The 21,565-nt window shown below is 39.5% G+C and overlaps 1 protein-coding gene across 1 annotated transcript in view; it reads left to right on the forward strand.

Annotated features, from left to right (window-relative positions):
• The window catches only part of sik2b (salt-inducible kinase 2b), a 45,648-nt gene that overhangs the window by 11,534 nt on the left and 12,549 nt on the right, over nucleotides 1–21,565 (forward strand). The window contains exons 3-6 of the mRNA XM_077565807.1: nucleotides 1,982–2,045; nucleotides 12,609–12,770; nucleotides 19,814–19,938; nucleotides 20,115–20,238. Of these exons, the coding sequence (XP_077421933.1) occupies nucleotides 1,982–2,045; nucleotides 12,609–12,770; nucleotides 19,814–19,938; nucleotides 20,115–20,238 (475 nt within the window). The remainder of the gene's footprint in view (nucleotides 1–1,981; nucleotides 2,046–12,608; nucleotides 12,771–19,813; nucleotides 19,939–20,114; nucleotides 20,239–21,565) is intronic.

Raw genomic sequence — 21,565 nt, forward strand, 5'->3', positions numbered from 1 at the left:
TTTCAGAAACGGGATGTCGCCAGTGCCAGCCGATTTAAGCATTTTGACTGATCTTTCAAGGTCCACAGAAAATGTTATGTTTGGACTATGGAAACACACATACTACCAAATGAAAGAACGGACTCTCATCTTTCATCAGAAAAAAAAGTTTGTTTCTATCTTACTCCGTTCTTCAGTAATCAACAATAGAAAATGGTTACTTTCACCGAAATGCTCTGTTTTGAAACAAAAAGCGGAGAAAAAGAGCTTTTTGTGAAACAATGTTATTTCATGCACTCTAGTGAATTCTACACTTCTTTTTGTCCATGAATGATGCCACAAACACCTAAATAGTGCTTTACTTCTGTAATACACCACCACCAACAATGAAAAAGTGTTTTTAGTTTGCAAAATAGGTTTATTTCCATTCAACAGTGTAACAATTTGACAAAACAATTTCGCAAACTATTTACAAATGTGTGCAACTGTGGTACTGTTTACAATTATGTGGATGTTTCAAATACAGTTTTTCTTTTTGTAACGCTCTCCTGCGTGCAAGGAGAGGGAGCAGGGTTTGCACAACAGATTACTTTCACTTTCCATTGACCGTTTCATGTGCAGACGGCCTTTTTTTCCGGGGAATAGCAAGTAGCAGACTGTACACACTCCTCCGATGAATATGCATTGGACTCGGGGCACTCTTCGTCGTCCGATTGAACGTCCGCCTGAGCGTGCTCGGTTGTGCTCCGCGTTTTCCGGTGTTGGCATCGCTAGCTCGTGAACCTTTTATGACGTCGTCATAGCCGCCGCCAACTTCGCCGTCAACCTCGGCGTCACCATCATCATCATCGATGATGATCATCGTCGTCATCAATGTGCTCTTTATAGCGTTGGTCGATGCTTTTCGTCTTTGAAAAAAACGGCTCGACCGTGAGCTGCTTGCAAACCGGTCGCCATTATGACTTCTTCAGCCAATGTCTCAACACTCTAGCCCCGCCTCACGTCTTCTGCTGACGCCTACCCAATCTTGTCAAAAGAGAGTCATTGCTGCCATCTAGGGGCCAAAAATAGTCATTAGGCTCACTAGACCTGCTTGAAACTTTCAACACAGCTGGGGAAGGCTTTCCTCCACCCGTTTCAAAAAAAAATTGGATGACGTCTTTTAACGTCATTGGTGGCCCTCCGTAGGTTTTTACTTGACGTCTTTTAACGTCAGTGGCAGTGAAAGAGTTAATGTTCAAGTAGATGTTGAAATTAAAAAGAAATGCAGTGTATTATTGGATTTACCAATTTACAGTATCTAATGAATAGCACCAAACTGCTCTAGGACTGCAAAATGACTCAAACATTGACATTTCTCAATATGAATGGTCTCCCTTTCGAATGAGATAAAAAAGAAACATTTGTATCAGATACATAACAGACAATGAATTACACAGGGATGGTCAAAGATATGCTGTTCAAGTTGCTTGAAATAGATTCTATGTTCATTTGCTTAATACATAACTGTTCACTTATTAATAGCAGGAGAAAAGCTCAAACTAAAATGTGTTATGAAACAGTTCTCCACCTCTTCCAAGAAACATTTCCTCACTCAATGAATTGGTCAGTGTAACAGATGGAAAATTGATCATCAACAAAAAGAGTGGGATTTTTAGTGTGAACGTCTGGCTCAGTGTGTCTGATTCACCCTCCCCTCTCCGCATTTAATTCTGTTTGATCTCCTGAATGTTTCTGCTTCTAAATTGGGTCTCCTCCCACACGCAGCCGCATTGAGCAAGCACTGCGATGGTTTTTCGAGTCCCATTCAGATATATTCCCATCCACCTCCACTCTTGCACTGTTGTCATATTCACACATTTATTGTTTTGCCTTCTTTGTGGATGCGTTGATTGGGTTATTTCAGCGGTTATCGGTTAGCGTCAAAAAGATGCATAATGATTGATAATGATGTTTTGGATTGATTGTATTTCCTTTCAACACTGCCTTCTGCCCCTTTTAGGTGATGGAGACAAAGAACATGCTTTACCTGGTCACAGAGTATGCCAAGAATGGGGAGATCTTCGGTGAGTGATTTTTTTTTTTTCTGTCCCCCCCAATGCATTGTCAGCACAACCTTTGTGTCCCTCCCAGCTCAGTTTCACCACATACATTTCCTTTTGCGTCATTTGCGTTTTAAACAAACAAGTATCAACAGTTTAACTTGGTCGTAACCCTAGCACTGTTTCCGGACCTCGATCACAGTCATATGATCTGTGAAATCTGAGACCAATGTACTGATTAGGTGTACGTCATGTACTGCTTGCAATTGCCTTGTGCAATATGCAAACAGCATTCATTGGCGTAATAAAAAAAAAGAGTCTGGAAGCAAGGGAACATCTCCTAAAAAAACAACATGATTTAGTCCTATATGGTAGTGTACATTAATCTGCTAACTGCTTAAGTTTCTGCATGCTTCTGCACGTCATTCAGGCAATTCAAACAAATCATTACACAGCAGGGAATTACATGGCAAGTGCCAAAGCCTATGCTCTTTTGCAGCTGAAGAATGTAGAACCATAAAAACACTCTGACACTTACTATTTACCTGCTGAGCCGTTAGATGCAAGTGGGGTATTAGACATTGATTTTAAGTTGTGGTTCAACAGAACTATTAAAAAAACTGTCATGAAACAGCCCTGGACAAAAATGATGGTATCCCTAGAAAAGATTGAAAATAATTTCACCATAGATGTATGTTCAACCAAGGTGTGTTGTCTAATTAGCATCACAACTTTCTTCAAACCTGTAATCAGTCTGCATATTTAAAGGGTGACATGGTGTGTACCGCACGAAACCAGACCAGAGGAAGTGAGGGAAAGAGTTGTCTCAGGAGACTAGAAATAAAATTATAGACAAGTATGTTAAAGTGTTAAAGGCTATAAGACCATCTCCAAGCAATTTAATGTTCCTGTGAGTACGGTTGCACTTATTACTGTATTCAGAAATTTAAGATTCACTGGACTTTAGCCAACCTCCCTGGATGTAGCCTCAGTATGAAAATTTATATTATATTTGAGACGGATAATATGAATGGTAACAGAAGAGCCCAGAACAAAATTACAACCAGAACAATTAATAGATATACCCGTCACACTTGAGCAATTGGATGAAAAATTTACTTGTGCTGTCCCATATTTTAGAAGCAAAATGCAAGTATTTAGGGAGAGTCTGGAGCCCTGTTGCACTATCCGTCGACGTTTGAGCCAACGTGAACATCATGGGAGATGACCAAGGAAGATACCACTGTTGAAAATAAATCATAAAAAGCGGACAAGCCGCAAAGCTGCTGGGAGAATGTTCTATGGACTCTTTGGCAAGGCACATCAGCTCCATGTTCACAGATGCAAACTCAAACTCGACACTGCACACCCACAGACAACAACAGACAAGTGTGAAGCAGAGTACATGAATGATTGTCGGTCGAGATCAGTGAAGAGCAAAAAAAGCACACCCACACATTTTCTTCATAGTTAGGTTTTTCTGAATCAGTGAGAATAGATGTTATTAATAGCCTTCAGCGCAGTCATATATATATATATATATATATATACGTATATATATGTATATATATACATATATATATATATATATATATATATACATATATACATATACACATATATACATATACATATATACATATATACATATACACATATACATATATATATATATATGTATATGTGTATATGTATATGTATATATGTATATATATATATATATATATATATATGTATATATGTATATATGTATATATATATATACGTATATATATACATATATATATACATATACATATATGTATATGTATGTATATATATGTATATATATATATATATATATATATGTATGTATATGTATATATATATATATATATATATGTATATATATATATGTATATATATATATATATATAAATAAAATCGGGAGTGTTTGATGCACCATCTTTATGCCATAGCCCAAATAAATAAATAAATTCATGTGGAAGGTGAGAATATATCCAAATCATAATCTTTGTCTGTTAAGACAGGACATGTATGTGCTGTGATATTTCCAACCCAGCAAACGGTACATTACGGTACTTTGAGGTCCAGAAAAAGTGTAGCTTTGTTTTTAGTTTATTTGACTTTTTTTTTGTTGCAAGGATTGTAAATAGTTGCATCAACTTCAGGACTGCATTCTTCAAAAGGTGAATATTTCTGGAATCGTTCCGATTGTCTGATGACACTGCAGGCTACTCAGAGAGTCAAATATTTGAAGAGCTCTTAGATGATTAATGTCAAATATAAGTGATGGACTTGCAAATTTGCAGCTACTAATTTTGTCATGTTGTAACAATTCGTCATCTCAGTCAGAACCCATACAACAATTGTCCCACAGCAAATATGTTGATTATAAAAAAATATATATTATATTTTTGCCCAGAACGCCATAAATCCAGAAATTCCTTTTTTGTTTTTTTGTGTTCATCTGGTGAAAACGGTGTTTAATGTTGAGTACACACTGTAGCCACTTATATGAACTTGTAACGAAACAGTTTAGAACATGACATAATCACAGTCGTTAGGTTTTGTGTTAAGCCTTTTTTCTTGTTAGGGGCTCAGCGCTACCTTTGATTGCAAGACTGGCAGCAGCGACATGTCCTTAACATTCTAACCAATAACAGTGTAGTTAAAGATGTGTTGGTTGTAGTTGTGTGTTTTGTTTTGTTTTTTTAGTAAATAAAATTTTCGATTGAAAATGATCATTGGGAAGTTTTGTGTTGATGCTAGTGCACAACAGTGCTGTAGCAATATAAGTAGAGCTCTGACTCGCACCAAAAATCTCCACTCCAACCATGTTAACATCCGTGAGAGCATTCAAATTAATTGGCAACTTGCAATGAAACTTATCATGGTGGACTGTTGACAACGCTGCTTGAATGCTGACACGTTTAGGGATGGACACCTTTCACATTTGAACCGGTTCCAATACTCAGGGAATCTATACCGGTACTCAACGTGCGCGGGCTCCTTGTACAGCGAGGATGCCGCCGGCGCCTCTCTCTGGCATGCACGGGAACTGAAGACATTGCCAGCCTGCACCCGCCGCGGAGGCTGTCATATTTCAGAAACTGTATTTCTTTGGCTTGGTGCCGCAAAAATATCACTCGTTTCCAAAACCCAGAAATATAGCGTGTGATATCCTGCGTGAGTGGGTGACGTCAGTACGCTAGTTGCACGTATAATGTTGCGTTCAAGTGCGCCATGGAAAACCGTCAACTCTTCCACTCCCGCACGGTTACAACTTTGAAAGATGTGCTTCAGGACCGAAACATGGCACCGTTTGATTTTACGTGAATCGGTGCTTGGAAGTACTGACCCAAATCGGTCCATACCACAAAAAGTACCGTCTTCGGTACCCATCCCTAGACACGTTGAAACATATTTGATGCATTATGATTAAAAAATATTGTGGTTTGAAACGAAACTGCAATTTTCATCACATTTTAAACAGGAAAATATTACTGCACAAATGCAAAATAGAATGGCACGGAAAGATCAACTTTGACCTGAAATGAACTTTAAGCAGAACATGATCCACATAGCTTATTAACTTCACCTATTAGATGGTTTGAGAATGTATGAAGCCTAATTCCAGAAACATTTAGCTTAAGAGGATTACTAAACAGTCAACATAATGGTCGTATGTGTCTTTGAGGCGAGTGTTCCATTTGTGATGTTGACTCAGCAACTGCCACTCCTGCTCATGTGACCCACAGAGAGCTAGGAAGCAGACAGCAAGGAAATAGAAAGAAAAAAAAATTAAAAATAGAATGCTACAATGCTGCCCAAATAGAGGATCCGTATGGGCCTGCATGTACAGCTGCCACCGCGTCTCATTCTCACCTCGTTTGCAGTCTCTTAAATAACCAATGACGGATGGTCTGTATATTTCCTCTCGGATCATCACCGGGATTTATAAAACCATTGTGTGCTGATTTCTCTGACCTCCTTGCTCTGATTGCACAATGGAATATTGTTATGCAAGAGCTAGTGTACTGTATATGTCGTCATCAGTTGTGACAGTCGCTGCTTTGACTCAGACAGGCAAATATAGATGTCTTTGAAAGTGTTTTATTACATTGGATTGTACAAGTGGAACCTTAAATGTAAAACCAGTTTGGATTTTAAAACAACATTTCCCATAAGAAATAATACAATTTGAATTGAGCCGCTCTAGAGTCAGTATATTGGCATCAGAGACATTTTACATATTGTACAGGTGATGTTTGAAGTAACATTCTGTCAAACAAATGTATAGAAAAAAAGTGACCATTTAATATTTAAAAAAAAAAACAATTGCCCACACTCTTAACTTTAATGAGTTGTGTTTTGACGAATTTACGGCCGACACGTTGCAAATTTTGTAACGTCTCCACTGTAGCAAAAGTATAACAAGGTCTAAAAGCCGTGAGTCAACAAGGTTTTGGATTAGCAAGATAAGAAGCATGCATGTGCTTATTCAAGGTGTGTCCTAAAAGTCGGACTGGCGTTACAAAAAGATGTATATCAAAAATGGTAGTTTTTCCATTTGATGTAAACCTCCAGGAGTGTAGCACATTTCCCAGCCTTTTCTGCCACAGTGTCATGCACACTTGGAAGGATTCAATCGTAATGGGCGTCTTGATATTATCCACGTTTTCTAAGTGGGATGGCTTGATGACTCTCTTAGGCTTTGGCGGGGGGGTGGGGGGGGGGGATCTCACCGAACCAGGCCAGGTGACAAGAGTGGTTCCTGCGGCACTGGCAATGATCTTTTCAGTCAGGAACTATCAGATGCTCAGGGCATTGTGAGCATTTATGTCCACTGAAGATTTTGTATCTACATCATACTCAAAGAAACTTTCTTATTATCCTCTCCCATGTAAATCTAATCTCATTGGTCTCATCATCAGGCACTATTTTCAATTATTGATGATTACATGTTCCTAATTAAGGTTTGAAATATGTCTTTTGTGACACTATATGACACTAGTCATGCAACTTTTCTGATACATCTCGTCGGTGAAAGCAGAGTCAAATATGGTACAAGAAGGTGGCGATGGCTGCATTTATTCTTGCCCAAGGGATGGGTGGTCACCCTCTGTTAACTGATGTGCCTCAATATATTTCAAAACCACTGGACAGATCAAACCTGGAAATTGGGTCAAATGCAAATACTGCAGCAGCCCAGTGAGTGGAGAGGCTCAATGGAAAAGGAAGCGGAGCAGAGAGTAGAGAAACGTGTGGGGACGTCCATTTGAATTTGGAAGGTGGTGGGAAAATGTAGGGCATGCATATTTAAGAAAGCACTACTGGCGTGATGAGGGGAGCGTTAAAGCTGGCAGAGAGCTCGCTCACTCATACAGATCTCAGTCTGCCTGATGGGAGAGGAAGGAGACATTGTTGCCTTCAAAGAAATCCTATTTTTGATTCACCACCCTATTTCCATAAGCTGTCAATTTGTGTTTGCTCATGAACCCTCAGGCATATCATTGGGTCATGGAATGTGTGGACACCAATGTGTGTTTGCAGTTCTGCCTTTGATGTTGAACATGATTTAAAAACACTGAAAAATATTGCATAAAATGTGTTTTGCTAATACAGTTAAATTGTTAATTTGCATCTCCTTCCATATTTCCGCAAAACAGTAAACCTGTTTTTCTCGATTATATCTTGACATGAAATCATGTTTTTCTGCTATGTACACACATGCATGAAATTTGACCTCTGCCAACCTGTTTTTAGCTATCTCAGGGCCCAGCCATTTTGCCACTTGCTGTTGCCTGAAAATGAATCAAAGTTGCTCGGCTCAGGACCCTCAGGTAACGACCAATCACTCACCTTGAGAATTTCACATGACCAATCTTAGAGGTCCGCAGTGATTGGTCATTTCTTGAGCCCTCTGTGATGTCATTTTCAGTTGACAGCAAGTGGCAAAACAGCCATCCCCTGAGATAGATAAAAACAGGTGGATCTAGCTGTTTAATTCATATTCCACAAATGCAATATTAATCAGAATGGCAGGTATAGACCCGTGGGGCTGCATAAACATATTATTGTAAATGCAGTAATCCACTTGGCCTCGGCTGCCCCCATCTTTTTTTGTTACTGTACATAGGTGAAGTTAGAAAATTTGGTGGCATACCATGATGTTGCAATTTATTGTTAACCTGAATACCTTTTTTTACATTGCATGACTTTGTTTTCTATCTGAAATGTATCTTAGGTATGTTCTTTCAATATGGCATCAGATAAAAGAAGCTTTGTTTGACCTACCTATCACAAACTAGGAGTCATTAGCAAAGTAATCCCACGAGCAGTTGCTTCGTCATGAACACGACTGATTGTTATATGATCGATGAAACTCACATTTAGACACTTTACAAATTAAATTTCAAGGACAAAAGGTTATATACATATTGAACAACATTGATGCATCACGGTCATGTCTGGAATGTTGTGTTATTGCACAACCAGTGTTGCATAAACAAATTAAGTTTACATGCATATCACATTTATTAGAACAAACATATTGGTCATAGCTGATAAATTATTAATCCTCATGTACTTAGATGAACTGGGGAAAAAATACATTGATTGCATTGGAATGATCTAGAAAATTGTCAGTCAGCGGCATGCAGTTCTAGTCAAGTAATCCAAGATTCAATTTCAAACCAGTCAAAAGCTGAAAAATAAACAGCAGTATGATGTTTGACCCCAGCTACACCAAGCATCTTGTATTGGTTGTCATACTGCTATATAAATACTAGTACTTTTGTTCAGACAAAACAATGCCTGAATTTGAAAACGTTTGCACATTCTAGCTGGTTGTGTAGCTATCTAGGTGTTGGTTTGTGATGGTAAGTAATATAGTAAAATAGGAATCTTGCAACTCAAAGGTTGCATGTCTGTATCCCATCTCCCCTGCTGAGCCATTTTTTTCAATGATAAGCACATTGCACAACATTGAGTAAAAGTACAATCTAAAAAATACTCGAGTAGTAAAGTAACAAACCAATAGAGTTGCATTCAGATAGATGCTTTACTGTCAGTAAGACTAAACTAGAACCAATCATTATCTCCTGTATCAAACATATTCAAGTTTAAAGCTTTTATTAAATTAAAGTCTTATAAAGAAGATTAGTTGTAATATAAATATACCAGTACATGGAATAACATCAAGGCTTAATGCCTCAATATTTCACCCATGAATCTGGGATTATAGATTAATGGAACTCAAATTTTACAGTAATGACCTTTAATCACTTAGATTGGAATAGAACTTAGATACTGCAAAATTATATCTACTGACAACAAATTCATCAGACATGGCTTTTAAAATTTCTGATGCTTTAATAGTGACCTTACAGTTTGATAGTCGGATAGCCTCAATATAAAGCTCCCTGCAATCGATATCGAGGAAAGTGTCAAGTGGGTTAATAATATTTCTTTGATCAGGTGTTGTCTCAAGCTATTAGGTTTTCCTATTTAAATGTATTGGTCTTAACCAAACACAACAAAGTTGTACTAGTTGTAGTGCGTTAAAACCAAGCCAAGCTCCACCTGGCTCCTAGCCATTTTAAGCACTTGGTGCTCCAGAATGAAATAAGCACCGCCGTCTCTCCATAGATGGGAATTTAATGTGGTTGCTGTATTTCAATTGCTTCGCTATCAGTTACTGGTGTGAAAAAAAAGACTACTGTTTTTGCCCCTTGTCCTCCACACCCACAGACTCACTCTCCTCTTTCCACCGCGGTGTGATCTGAAGTTAGTCCAAGGTTCAATACAGCAATCTTCCCTGTAGACACACAGTTTGTCCCATCTTAACCTGAGCACCTGTTACGAGACTCAATTCCTAAGCCAGCTCTCTGGCATGGCACAACGACCGTTGATCTGTTCTCTAATACCCCCATGATTCATGCTTGTTCTGTTCGCTTTCCCAGGAAGCATGCCTCACTGTGTTGAGTTCTTTCCCCTGGCCAACATTGTTATTTGGGGATTACTCATTCTGCTTGACTTTGACTTGGTTTTGGTACGCATTTCCAATTTAACAGCCCAGTAATTAACGATGGCTTGTTCAACTGGAGTTCAAAATATGTGTGCTCAGTTGAAAACAAAAGCTTGGTGGTTGGTGATTAATTCAACATTTAAGTGGGTTATTGCAAATATCCTGGTGTAATATCTGTAAAGTCCCCAATATTGTGTCTCTCTGTTTAGGTCAATATACCAATGCGTTTTTGTTGTTGTAAATTAGTAACTTTAATGTGCTCTTTGATTGATATTTCAGTAGCCAGGTTTACATGGAGACTTTTTAGTCGTTCCGATTTAAATCCTTCCGAATGAAGTTCTCTGGTTACCATGTGACATGATTCATTCCGATCTGTCGTTTATATGCTCCCCTCCTTTAATCGGAGCCGCCGCGGGACGCACGGACATCAAATTTCGACCCCTGGTCGCCCGCCATTCATTTCAATGGGGGATTTCGACCCCTGGTCGCCTGCCATTCATTTCAATGGGGGATTTCGACCCCTGGTAGCCTGCGTGTGGTTCTGTGGGACTTTTTGGCGCAGCTGACGCACGTGATTTATCAAGATGGAGTTCATTCGTCATTTAGCACAGTAGTTGTGATAGTGTTAACACTTTTGTTGAAGCAACATTTTGATAAACTTGATAAAACAAGTTCTCCCCTCGCAGACAAGCTCTGGGGAGACGCTGCCATTTTAGTGGGTGGAAATGACATTGTCATGACGCATTTATGTCAAGAGAGCAGCGCGTGCCGCATGCCGCCTTTTCATTCCGATTGAGGTGTTTATATGGAGCCATTTTCATTCCGCTTGGCCGTTCGGATTCATTCTAATTGGAATACATGGCACCATGTAAACCAGGCTACTGTCAAGGGGATTGGATGAGAAAACTTTACAGGGCCATAATTAGCATTTATACTGTTAGGTTTAATTTAGCTTTCCTAAGTGCTGTTTGGATTAATTTGTCTTTCCTAAGTGCTGTTTGGATTAATTTAGCTTTCCTAAATGTTTTACAATCTACCCAATTATATTGTGTGTCTTGCTTATTTAAACTAACCCTCAGTGATGTACAAATATCAAAATGCTCAGGGCATGTCCATTGCAGATCATTGATGAAGGGGCATTGTGCTGTGATCAATGGTCACCAAGTTAGAAAACGTTCTGTTGGCACCTTCTACTCCATAACCGACCCACCCCTGTCGACAAAGATATTTCCGGCCCCGGTAACCAAGCAATGTGTATTTACGGACATACTGAAAGGACACTTATGTGATTAGAGGGCATCAACTTGGATTAACATCTACAAACCAGAGATGATAACCAGAGATGGAATGAAAATTCCAGGTGACAAACGGCTACCTGCGATTAATTTTGCTCTGATTGTAGCCTCAAAAGAGTGTGGACTTAGTTTTAGCGATCTGGTCTCTTTGACCTTCTCGACACATTCCACTCTGTAGTGTTTCTTTTGATTAGCAGCTTTGCATGAAAATATAAGCGCTGCCCTGGTCACTGAATGGCATCCACTTTGGAATGTACCAGCTACTATCTAATCAGTAGCCTTTTTTCTAATGTGAGCAATTCCTCTACCATGCTGTAGATGACTTAACATTCCCCTGGAGCAATGTAAAATGAGTGTTATGTCCTTCAGATGCTTTTATTCTATCAGTCTTTTGACTCATTTTCCTCTTGATAGTACTGTATTACAAGAGGAAAACGGTGGCTACAATACAGTACGATCAAGAGGGAAATGAGGGCCACCAGACCCAAAAACAAAGAGCTGACAGCAAGCATAAAAAAAGCCTGGGCTTCCAGGACCCCCAGGCCATTTTTGCAGAAGATGGACATATTGTTTTGAAAATACCATCCATCCCTCTTTTTTTCCATTTTTTTCTACATCATGCATGCTTCACCAATGCTCAGATGAGTACAAAGAGCCCTGACCCTCAAACACCACAATTTCTTTGGGGCGGGGCGGAGTTTTTCTTACCTAATTTGAAGTCATGTCTTCGTTTGTCCACTGTGGCAGTCGCTTTAAGATCGTGCACGTACTCGCATGTGCACTATTAACGAGCTTGACAGATGCTGCAGTTAAACTTTGGGAGTAAAAAAGTGACAAACTGCACAAAGATCCTTTAAGTAGATAACAGAAATTAAGTACTTAAACATAGTTGATGTATTTCTGCCATACATACACAATAAAACCCAATGCAGCCTAACACACACCTCTCTCACGCACGCACGCACACACTTCTTTCTCCAGCTACATGACAGTGCTGCCAGATATCAGACATGAAGAAGGGGTTCTGGTTAAAGAAAGTTACAGTATCCTGCTCTGACTGTACAATGTGTGCTGTGATGTAACAGAGCCATAAACTGGAGTTAGCAGCTGGCCTGCACTTCATAACAATAATTTACTGTTAAAATAGATCCAGCAACATTGAGTGGATTGTTTGATCGAATATGTTAGATTTTTTTTGTAAAGCCTGTGCATTAATAGTCTGTTACCATTGTAACCATTTCCCTCTCTATTTGGCTGCAGACTACCTGGCTAAGCACGGCAGACTGAGTGAGTTGGAGGCCAGGAGGAAGTTTTGGCAGATCTTGTCGGCGGTGGAATACTGTCACAACCGCAAAATTGTGCACCGGGACTTGAAGGCAGAGAATCTGCTGCTGGATGGCCACATGAACATTAAAATTGCAGGTACGACAACATGAATGACCGCTAAACACACCAAAAAATTTGTTCCCCTCTGTTAATGAAAGAAATAATAATAATGAAAATTAACCAGTTAAAATCAGACATGACTTTTTAATTGTTGTTAAATAGAATTGTTTTAAGAAACAGGCCTGGACAAAAATTGATAGAAAATAATGTGAATTAGGTACATATTCAACCGAGTGTGTCTTCAAATTAGCGGTCAGATGGCCTATTTAAAGAGTGACAAGTAGTCACTTTGCTGTGTGGTGACATGGTGCGTACTGTAAACTCATTAAACATGGACCATACGAAGCGAAGGAGAGTTTTTGTCGGGACTTTGGAGAGAAAGTTTCAGACAAGCCCATTGAAGGTAAAAGCTACAAGACTATCATCAAGCAGCTTGATGATTCTGTAACTACAGTTGCACATATTCCAAAAATGAAAGATTCACGGGACTAGCCAATCTCCCTGGACATGGCCGCCATTGGAAAATTGATGGCAAATCGGTGAAACGGGTAATAAAAATGTTAACTAAAGAGGCCACAACAACCTCCAAATAAATTAAGGGTGAACTCCACGATCTAAGGTACAAGCAAGGAGGACTCTATTGTTAAAAATAAATTGCACAACAAATAAGCTAATGGTACTGTCATTTTTGTCTAGGCCTGTTTCATTATTTTGTTTTTTAAAATACAATTAAAAAGCAATGTGATTTTTTTGGGGTGAAGATTTTTATTCTTACCATTTTTATTTTTTATTTTATTATTTTCTCTCATATTAAGAGAGGGGTAACCAACAATTTTGTCCATGTGGGTGTGGAATATAAGAGGTTTTGATCCATGGCCTACTGTGATGTCAATGCTGACGTAGTTTAGAAATGTCTTAACTACCTGCCCTGGCCATTCGCACTTTTGTGTTGGGAAGTGATTGAGGGTTGTGTGTGAGATGACTGTTTACTGGAGCAAATTCTCAAGAAGGCATTTTTTTCAAAACTGAGGTCGATGGAGTGCAAAATGTCTCCCGAGGGACACCACTGCTTTATGTTTTAAGGAGCACCAGATGCAACCCTGCAAAACCAGTGTGGCCGCTTGTAGTATTTTTTTAATGCTAAAACGGAGTTATGGTATTCAGAGCCAGCTAGTAAAAATATCACCTTGTTGCTGAGTTAGGCGGAACACTGAAGGGAAGGCAAGCTATGTGGGGTGTTTTTTGTGTGCATGCATCACCTTTGCAAGCATTCACCGCTCAGTGAGATACCACCTTAATCCTAAAGGATATTGCCACGTGGTCTCAGGGGCACTTCAAGAAACCATAGTCAACATGTTTTATCGCTTCATCTATAAATGGAAGTTAAAAATGTGTGGCGCATTATAAAGCGCAAAATACGACATTGGGGACCCTGGACTGTTGAGTAACTGAAGTTGTACATCAAGCAAGAATGGCAAAGAATTCCACCTACAACTCTTCAAAAATGAGTGTCCTAATTTCCCAAACACTTATTGAACACAATGGTAAACTTGATCCTGTTTTGGAATGAGTTGCAGGCTTCATATTCAAAGTGAGTGAATATTTGCAAAACAAAATCCAGTTTGAACATCAATATCATCTTGTCTTTGTAGTGTATTCATGTTTTTGTTTATTCTGTTTAAAGAACTGTTTTTTTATTTTATGACCGGTATAGTTACTTAACTGTGCAACTATTGTTTCAACAACACTTACAGAGCAAAACCATTGAAGAACATCAAATTACAGCTGTTTGTTTATCCCCAATGTTCCAAGCAGAAAAGGTCAATTTTGACTGAAGCATATTACTGTCATCGAGTGCCATTTTGTTGGCACATTTATGTGGTCCTTTGCTTCCGCTCATCTGTTTCTCAGATGGGTCCCAAGATTACAACCTGGAGATGTTATTACCCCAATTTAAAGAGACACTTTTGACTTGCCGCCAGTTGTCCACATTGCAGATTAGCTTTGAAAAACAATGACCAGAACATTACTTGGCTGGTGATTAGGCAGAAGAGGGGAAAAAATTCTCTGGGGGGGGGATGAGCAGCATTGTACGCTGTGTCCTCTCCACCCAGAATGCACTCTGACAAATGGAGGGACATGATAAATTGAGTATAAATGAGGACTTTGTTTTATTGACATGAATGCAAAATTGGCAGCACTACAACAACAAAACTGGTTTATTGAAATGACAGCAAATTATGAAACGCTCATGACTATGAATAGTCAATATTGGGGGGGGTGGGAATTTCTTCAAACTAATTGGGAGTGAATTAGTAGCGCCTAGTTGCAAACCAGCAGAATAATCGTCATGATTTACAGTACTTGCATATTCACCAAAATTTACGTCTAATTTTTCTCTTACAGTAGTGGGCACCGGAAATACACACATACTTACTCCGTTCCTTCTCTCGCTATGGATCGTGACCCAAAAGAAAAACATGACAGATTAATGTGGCTGAAATGAGTTTCCTCTACAAGGGTTGTTTGGGCTCTCCGTTAGGTTGAGAAGCAATAGGGTCGACTAGCCACTGCGGTGACTTATTGAGAGGAGCCAGATGAGGTGGCACCGGCATCTGGTTAGGATGCTCCTGGATGCCACTTTGGTGAAGTGTTTCAGACAGGTCCCAAGAGCCTGGACCTGCTGGAGACACTATATCTGCTGGCTGGCATGGTAAGAGCTCATGATCGCCCCGGAAGAACTGGATGAAATGGCTTTTGAGAGGGAAGTCTGTTCCAGGCGCCTCAACTCCTGAAGCTAAAGGAATTTTAAACGTTGATTTCCTTGTTCAACCCCTGATATGTCATCCACAAACATGTAGTCAATACTAATCCCTTACATATATTCCTAACATTCACACATTTGAGCCAAATTTCTGGCTATTCATTCACCGATATATTTTCTCTCTGTGAAGACCTCCTCTGGGTTAGCTATTTGAAGGTCATACAGATAGCAGTCAGTGAAAAAAAGGTCAGACTCCTAGTAGAGGGGGGCATCAGAGGCAGCAGGGGATGCCCTTCATGTTTCCACCTCAAAAGCCGGGTAGCGAGGTGGGTACAAAATTGAAATGGCACCCAGACCTCCACCAGCACAGAACAAACTTTGAAACATTTTATCTGAATGTTTGCTATCTTTAATGGTTTTTTCCCTTGGCAGTCACTTGATAAACCTTTACTGAATTCTGAAATGATAACCTCGACAGAGGTAAATACCACACAAAGATAGACCTCTGTTGTTCAGTCTCAAGCATAAAACCACCATGGTGCTTCATATGACATGTTCGTGCAACAGAAGCTCGAGTTGAGTCATCAGGGCAAATAAATGACTCAACCATCCTTCTTAGGCATATCAAGATATCTGCAGGCACTAGATAGCCTTAGCCACCAACAGCTAGCTTTTTTTTCTTTTTTTACCCTTGTTTTGATCAAGCAGCACAGTTTGGCCACAGTATGATTTGGGTCAAATAAACAGGAATATTTCTTGAATTCAGATGTCTTCTTACAGTAACATGATAGTAATATTTGTTAGGGCAAATTTTGATGAGCCTTTAGCTGTAGTTATTTCTTGTGTGCTATTGTTACAACTAATATTATGCTAATGTTGTTGTGTGTGTCACACAGTGTGCAACTTGCCCGCAGCATGCAGCAGCTTTTTGACGTCAAACAGGCTGCTCAGTATTCCGCTCCACGAAGTGGGTCACAGCTTGTGAAGCTAAATCTGCACTGGCAATAAACAAAAAAAAACTAAAGAAATAAAAACACTTACCTTTGTCACATTCTCCTTTACAGCAGCATCACCCAGCAAGCTCAATTGCTGTGAGTTGTGGGTGTGGCACACAGTTTCGACAAACGCTTTAATGTACCTCTGCTGTTGTACCTGCAGAGAAGCATACTGAAACATGCTCACACAAAATATTTCATACAAATGACTGTCGATTTGCAACTCGTTTCTGCTATTTGTAGTAGTGAGACAATCTTTACGATTCGTGCATCATCATTTACCTTTTTTTTTTTTTTTTCACCGATTGACAGGAAGCACAGAATTGATTCCAATTGTGTGCAAATTGGAAGTATTGAATTGCTGAATAGCTTGTTGGTGATGCATTGGATTTTAAGATCATCTGTCATTCATAGCCTTTCAATGCCTGCGATTAGTATAGGTGATTAGGGTCTTTATTATGCAAGTTTGAGTCCTTACAAGATCTGCTCAGATGGCTGTGATGACATTGTTACCCCATCAATTGTAAACGGTGCCAAAGAAAATTGTGGAACTCATCCTGCCTCTTACCCTCACACTGCACAACGTGTGTCTGCGCTCATGCGCTGACATCACCTCCAGCCCCATTATGTAAGCTATACTTTCTTAATCACCGTTATTTATTCGTTTCACCCCCCCTTCTTGTTTACATAACTGTATCGAATGATGGAAAAAGCATGAGCGCAGAGGGTTTAAGTAAGCGCCATTGTTTGCTCCTGTTAGCTGTGGGTGCCATCGTAATCATAGGATCACATTCAGGGTTTTTTCCTGGCTCAAATTGAGGCAGAGGTGGTACCATCCTGACATAATGGGCAACTAGTACCGATACCAGGTATCCGTGCCAATACAGTTTTATTTGAAGGTATTGGTACTCGTGGTGGTGACTGATACCATTATCAGCCACCCTTCTGCAGTTGTTTTATAAAAAAAAAATTGTCTGTTGCGTTCTACTGTCTGTGTGCTGAAAAACGTCAACATCAAAAGTACAAAAGTGAAGGTGGGCATTTGAGGGTCTTCGCTTTTGTATTGTATTGTCAATGTAGTTCGGAAGGGCCGAGTAGTTCGTAGCGATTAGCATAGTAACTAGATTGTTGCATTCGGATCACGGCAGATAAAAGCCTTCGATCGCCACAAATAGTTTTAAATTGGGTGGAGGTCGCTGTCTGTACCTGTAGCGGACATTGAGTTTGATGATCTGCGCAGCATTCTCAGCAATTAGTCTTGTATTTGTCTTTATTCACTTTGGTTCAAAGTTAGCACATGACGCTATCCTTTCACTTCACGGCTCTCTTCTTCTGCTGTCTATGAAGTACATCATTATGTGGCTGCGACCCAATATGCCACCAAGTGTTCAGACGGTCACGCTACAGTTTGTAAGGAGAACGGTTAAATGGCAGCTACTCTCTGCATACTGTTGTATTGAATGTAATTATTTGCACTTGCCTTGTAAAAAACTTGTACAGCCACATATTTTGAATGTGACTTTTATGGCCACTAATAAGTTTTTAAAATAAATTTTATTGTGTATTGTACAGGGTGTCTGGACACAAAAAAAAAAATGGCCCTAGAGATTTGATCAATAAATGTGATTAAATCAACAATTTAATATATAATGTGCAATGTTTTAGAGTTATGTTTTACTAATTGTGTTGGCCAGTGTTGGCCATATGATTGCTATGTTGAAACGTTTTTGTTTTTTTTCTGAGAGGAGTTTTGCCGTAGTGGAAGTGGCTGCGATAAGTGAAGTGAATCGAAGCAAAGCCCCTCTCTCCGGTGTGCGCAAATGAAGCACCCGTGTACTCTGGCAGTGATACACTAGTGAGTAAGGTGAGGCGAAACACTCCCTTTTTGTTTTCCGGACCTGTGACTTTCATTATTCATTTGCCCCTTTTTCTTAATAATGTTTTGCCACTGGAAATTTTAAACTGTACTCATCACAAGTTCAGGATGAAAATCTCCTTTGTGAAAACAGAGGGGGGGGGGGGCTAACACGTCAGATATAATTTCATGATAAATGAGGTATTTTTAATTCATTGAGTTTGAGTTTATTTAAGATGCCTCTGTGTGTATTTGTGGCTACTTCAGCTTGAACTTTGATTTAAAACGTAGCCTGGAATCTCCGAGTGTGTGTATTTGGTGTATGTGTGCACTCCTCCTATGTCATGCTTTTCGGTAGATAAAATCTGACTAGTTTGCTTTGCTGACAACCAGTCGGAGCAAAGTCTTTGAGGAGCTCATGTCATTCTAGGGGCACAGGTGACCTCATTCAGGGGGCCCATTTGCTCAGCATTCAAATATGTGGCTTATATAGCACATTATGCAAAGCCCACTGACACTATGGAGATGTTACACATAGCACTCGGATTAGTTCATAAAAGACAGGTGATTATAAATAAGGATGTAATGTTAATTTTGGAGGAAATCCAATTCACTTAGATACAACAGCTACATCTTAACTATTTAGAATATCCTAGAAAAGTCCATTGATTTCAATTCCAAAATATAGGGAAAATGTGACGAACGCTCAAGAACCTGAGGATTTGAAATAAAAACGCCTTTTAAAGCAGCTCCAGTAGAATTTAGTTTTATTTCGCACTTCAGCTAATTATAGGTTCTAATTAGGTTGATAACCAATCAAAAACCAAAGACAAATGTATGGAATTACTAGTTAGACTAACCTTTGTCAATTGTCCAGCATACAACAATGAGCATTTCCATCCAACAGCACACACATTGCAAAAATACAAGAGAGTCTTCACATACCAGTGGCGTCTCTCAGATTCTTCATGGAAGCTCTTATAATTTCATTAGTCCTTCAACTTTTCCAACAGATTATTTGGATACTCTATTATCATTCATGCAACTAATATGTCATAGCTAACAAAGCCTTGTGACATCAGTTAATCAAACAGATAATTTTAAAACATTTTTGACGTTAACTGTGACTGAGAACAACGGACTGGTGAATGGAGAATGTGCTAATTCAGTGTCTAATTAGCAAATTCATAAAGGTTGTCCTACAGCATAATGGAAGGAAAATAATTGATTCATATATAATGTCATTTAATTATTTCTCCACTGCCCAATATTATTTTGAAATGTTAAAAATACAATGAATTTGAAAATTCATGTTTTGCCATATCTGCATGATTTGACTGCATTTACAGATTTTTTTAATAGGTTTTTGACAACTTGGGTTCTTGCTATGTTGTCGTTTAATGTATCAGAATTTTTATATTCTGACAACACAATGAAAATGATCCCACACTTGTGTTTTTGGCAGATTTTGGATTTGGGAACTTCTTCCAGCCTGGTGAGCCTCTGGCTACGTGGTGTGGCAGCCCCCCCTACGCGGCTCCTGAGATCTTCGAGGGCCAACAGTATGAGGGCCCGCAACTGGACATCTGGGTAAATTGTGTGCATGAGCTACAAATGCCCCAATAATCTCTGGAGCTATTACCAGTAGACTACCAACTGCAACAGTTGCATCCCATCTTGCTGCTTTCGCCACATTTTGTTTATTTTTGGACTTGAATAGTAACAACCACTTTTAATTGCATCATCTCTCTTTTGGTTTGTTCCAGAGTATGGGTGTGGTGCTATATGTTTTGGTCTGTGGTGCCTTGCCCTTTGACGGACCCACTTTACCTGTACTCCGACAGCGGGTCTTGGAAGGAAGATTCCGCATCCCCTACTTCATGACGGAAGGTAGGAAGCCCTTCTCGAGATGTATTCATGCTTATATAAACCTTGGGCTAAAACGCCTATTCTCCATGGTACAACATCACACCTTCTGCTTGTGTTAGTAATACTCTTTTGTGGTTGCACCCACTTTGCGGGGTCATTGTGGTAATGAGGTGGAGGACACCGTGATAGAAAGCATTTCCACTGTGATCTGCACATGTTTCAGTCTACATGCGTGCCGTGCTAGCTAGTTAGCCAGAACTCGAGCTGTTTATGTAACCTGACGACAAGCCAGTGAAACCCACAAGCCTATGACCTTTGCCTGTCTGTCTCTGCCTTTTATGAAGTTCCAGGAATGACCAAATTGATCAATTTAATAAATGTAACATTATCATCCAACGCACTGGAGTGGGTCCAAATAGGTATTGTTCGGCCAATGTGCCTTTCTTTGTATTTTGTAAGGGGGACCTTGAAACAATCATGCACAGGAATGGTGACGTAGAAGAGCGGCAGACAGACCGACTGTTCCTGAGATGTGAGAACAGACTGTGTTGTGCTCCTTCCTTAAATCAGTTGCCTGCTCTCCTGTTGCTCATCTCACCAGGCAGTAAATACAGTAATGTAAAAAAAAAAAGTGTTTGCCCCTTTCCTGATTTCTTAATTTTCTGCATACTTGTCACCCCTTTTTCCCCATCAAACAAATTAAAATATTTGTCAAGGACAACAAAAAATTGCAGTTTTTAAATGAAGGTTTTTTTTTGTAAGGGAGAAGAAATCCAAGCCGTCAGTCGTGGGTGTAAAAAAAGTGATTGCCCATTGACCCTGGTTAATAACTGGTTGGGCAGCATCAGCCGAAAGGAAGTGTTTTCTCGAACTCGCAAATGAGTCACATGAATCACATCTCTGTGGAGATACAGTCACCTCCAAAAGTACACTACAGTATATAAATGAATTTGTTGTTTGTTGTTTACTGAAAACTTTGAGGTTTTCGATTAAAAAAATATGAATATGAGACTACAGTTCAGAATTCCAGCTTTTATTTCATGGTATTTCCATCTAGATGTGTTAAACAACTCAGGACACAGCTTATTTTGTTTGAACCCACTCACCCACTTTTCAAATGAGCAAAAGTATTAGAACAGACTTACTTAAAGCGTGAATATAATTTAATTTGGTGGCATAGCCCTTACTTGCAATAACTTCATCAAGCTTGCGAACCACATACCTGGGAGAGGCTTCATCATACAACAACATGATAAACCAAAACACACTGCTAACACAACAATGGACTTTATCAGGGGGAAAAGTGGAAGGTCTTACGCTGGCCAATCAATGGACCTTACCCCGATAG

The sequence above is a fragment of the Vanacampus margaritifer genome, chromosome 5 (assembly GCF_051991255.1).
Source record: "Vanacampus margaritifer isolate UIUO_Vmar chromosome 5, RoL_Vmar_1.0, whole genome shotgun sequence".
Classification (NCBI taxonomy): Eukaryota; Metazoa; Chordata; class Actinopteri; order Syngnathiformes; family Syngnathidae; genus Vanacampus; species Vanacampus margaritifer.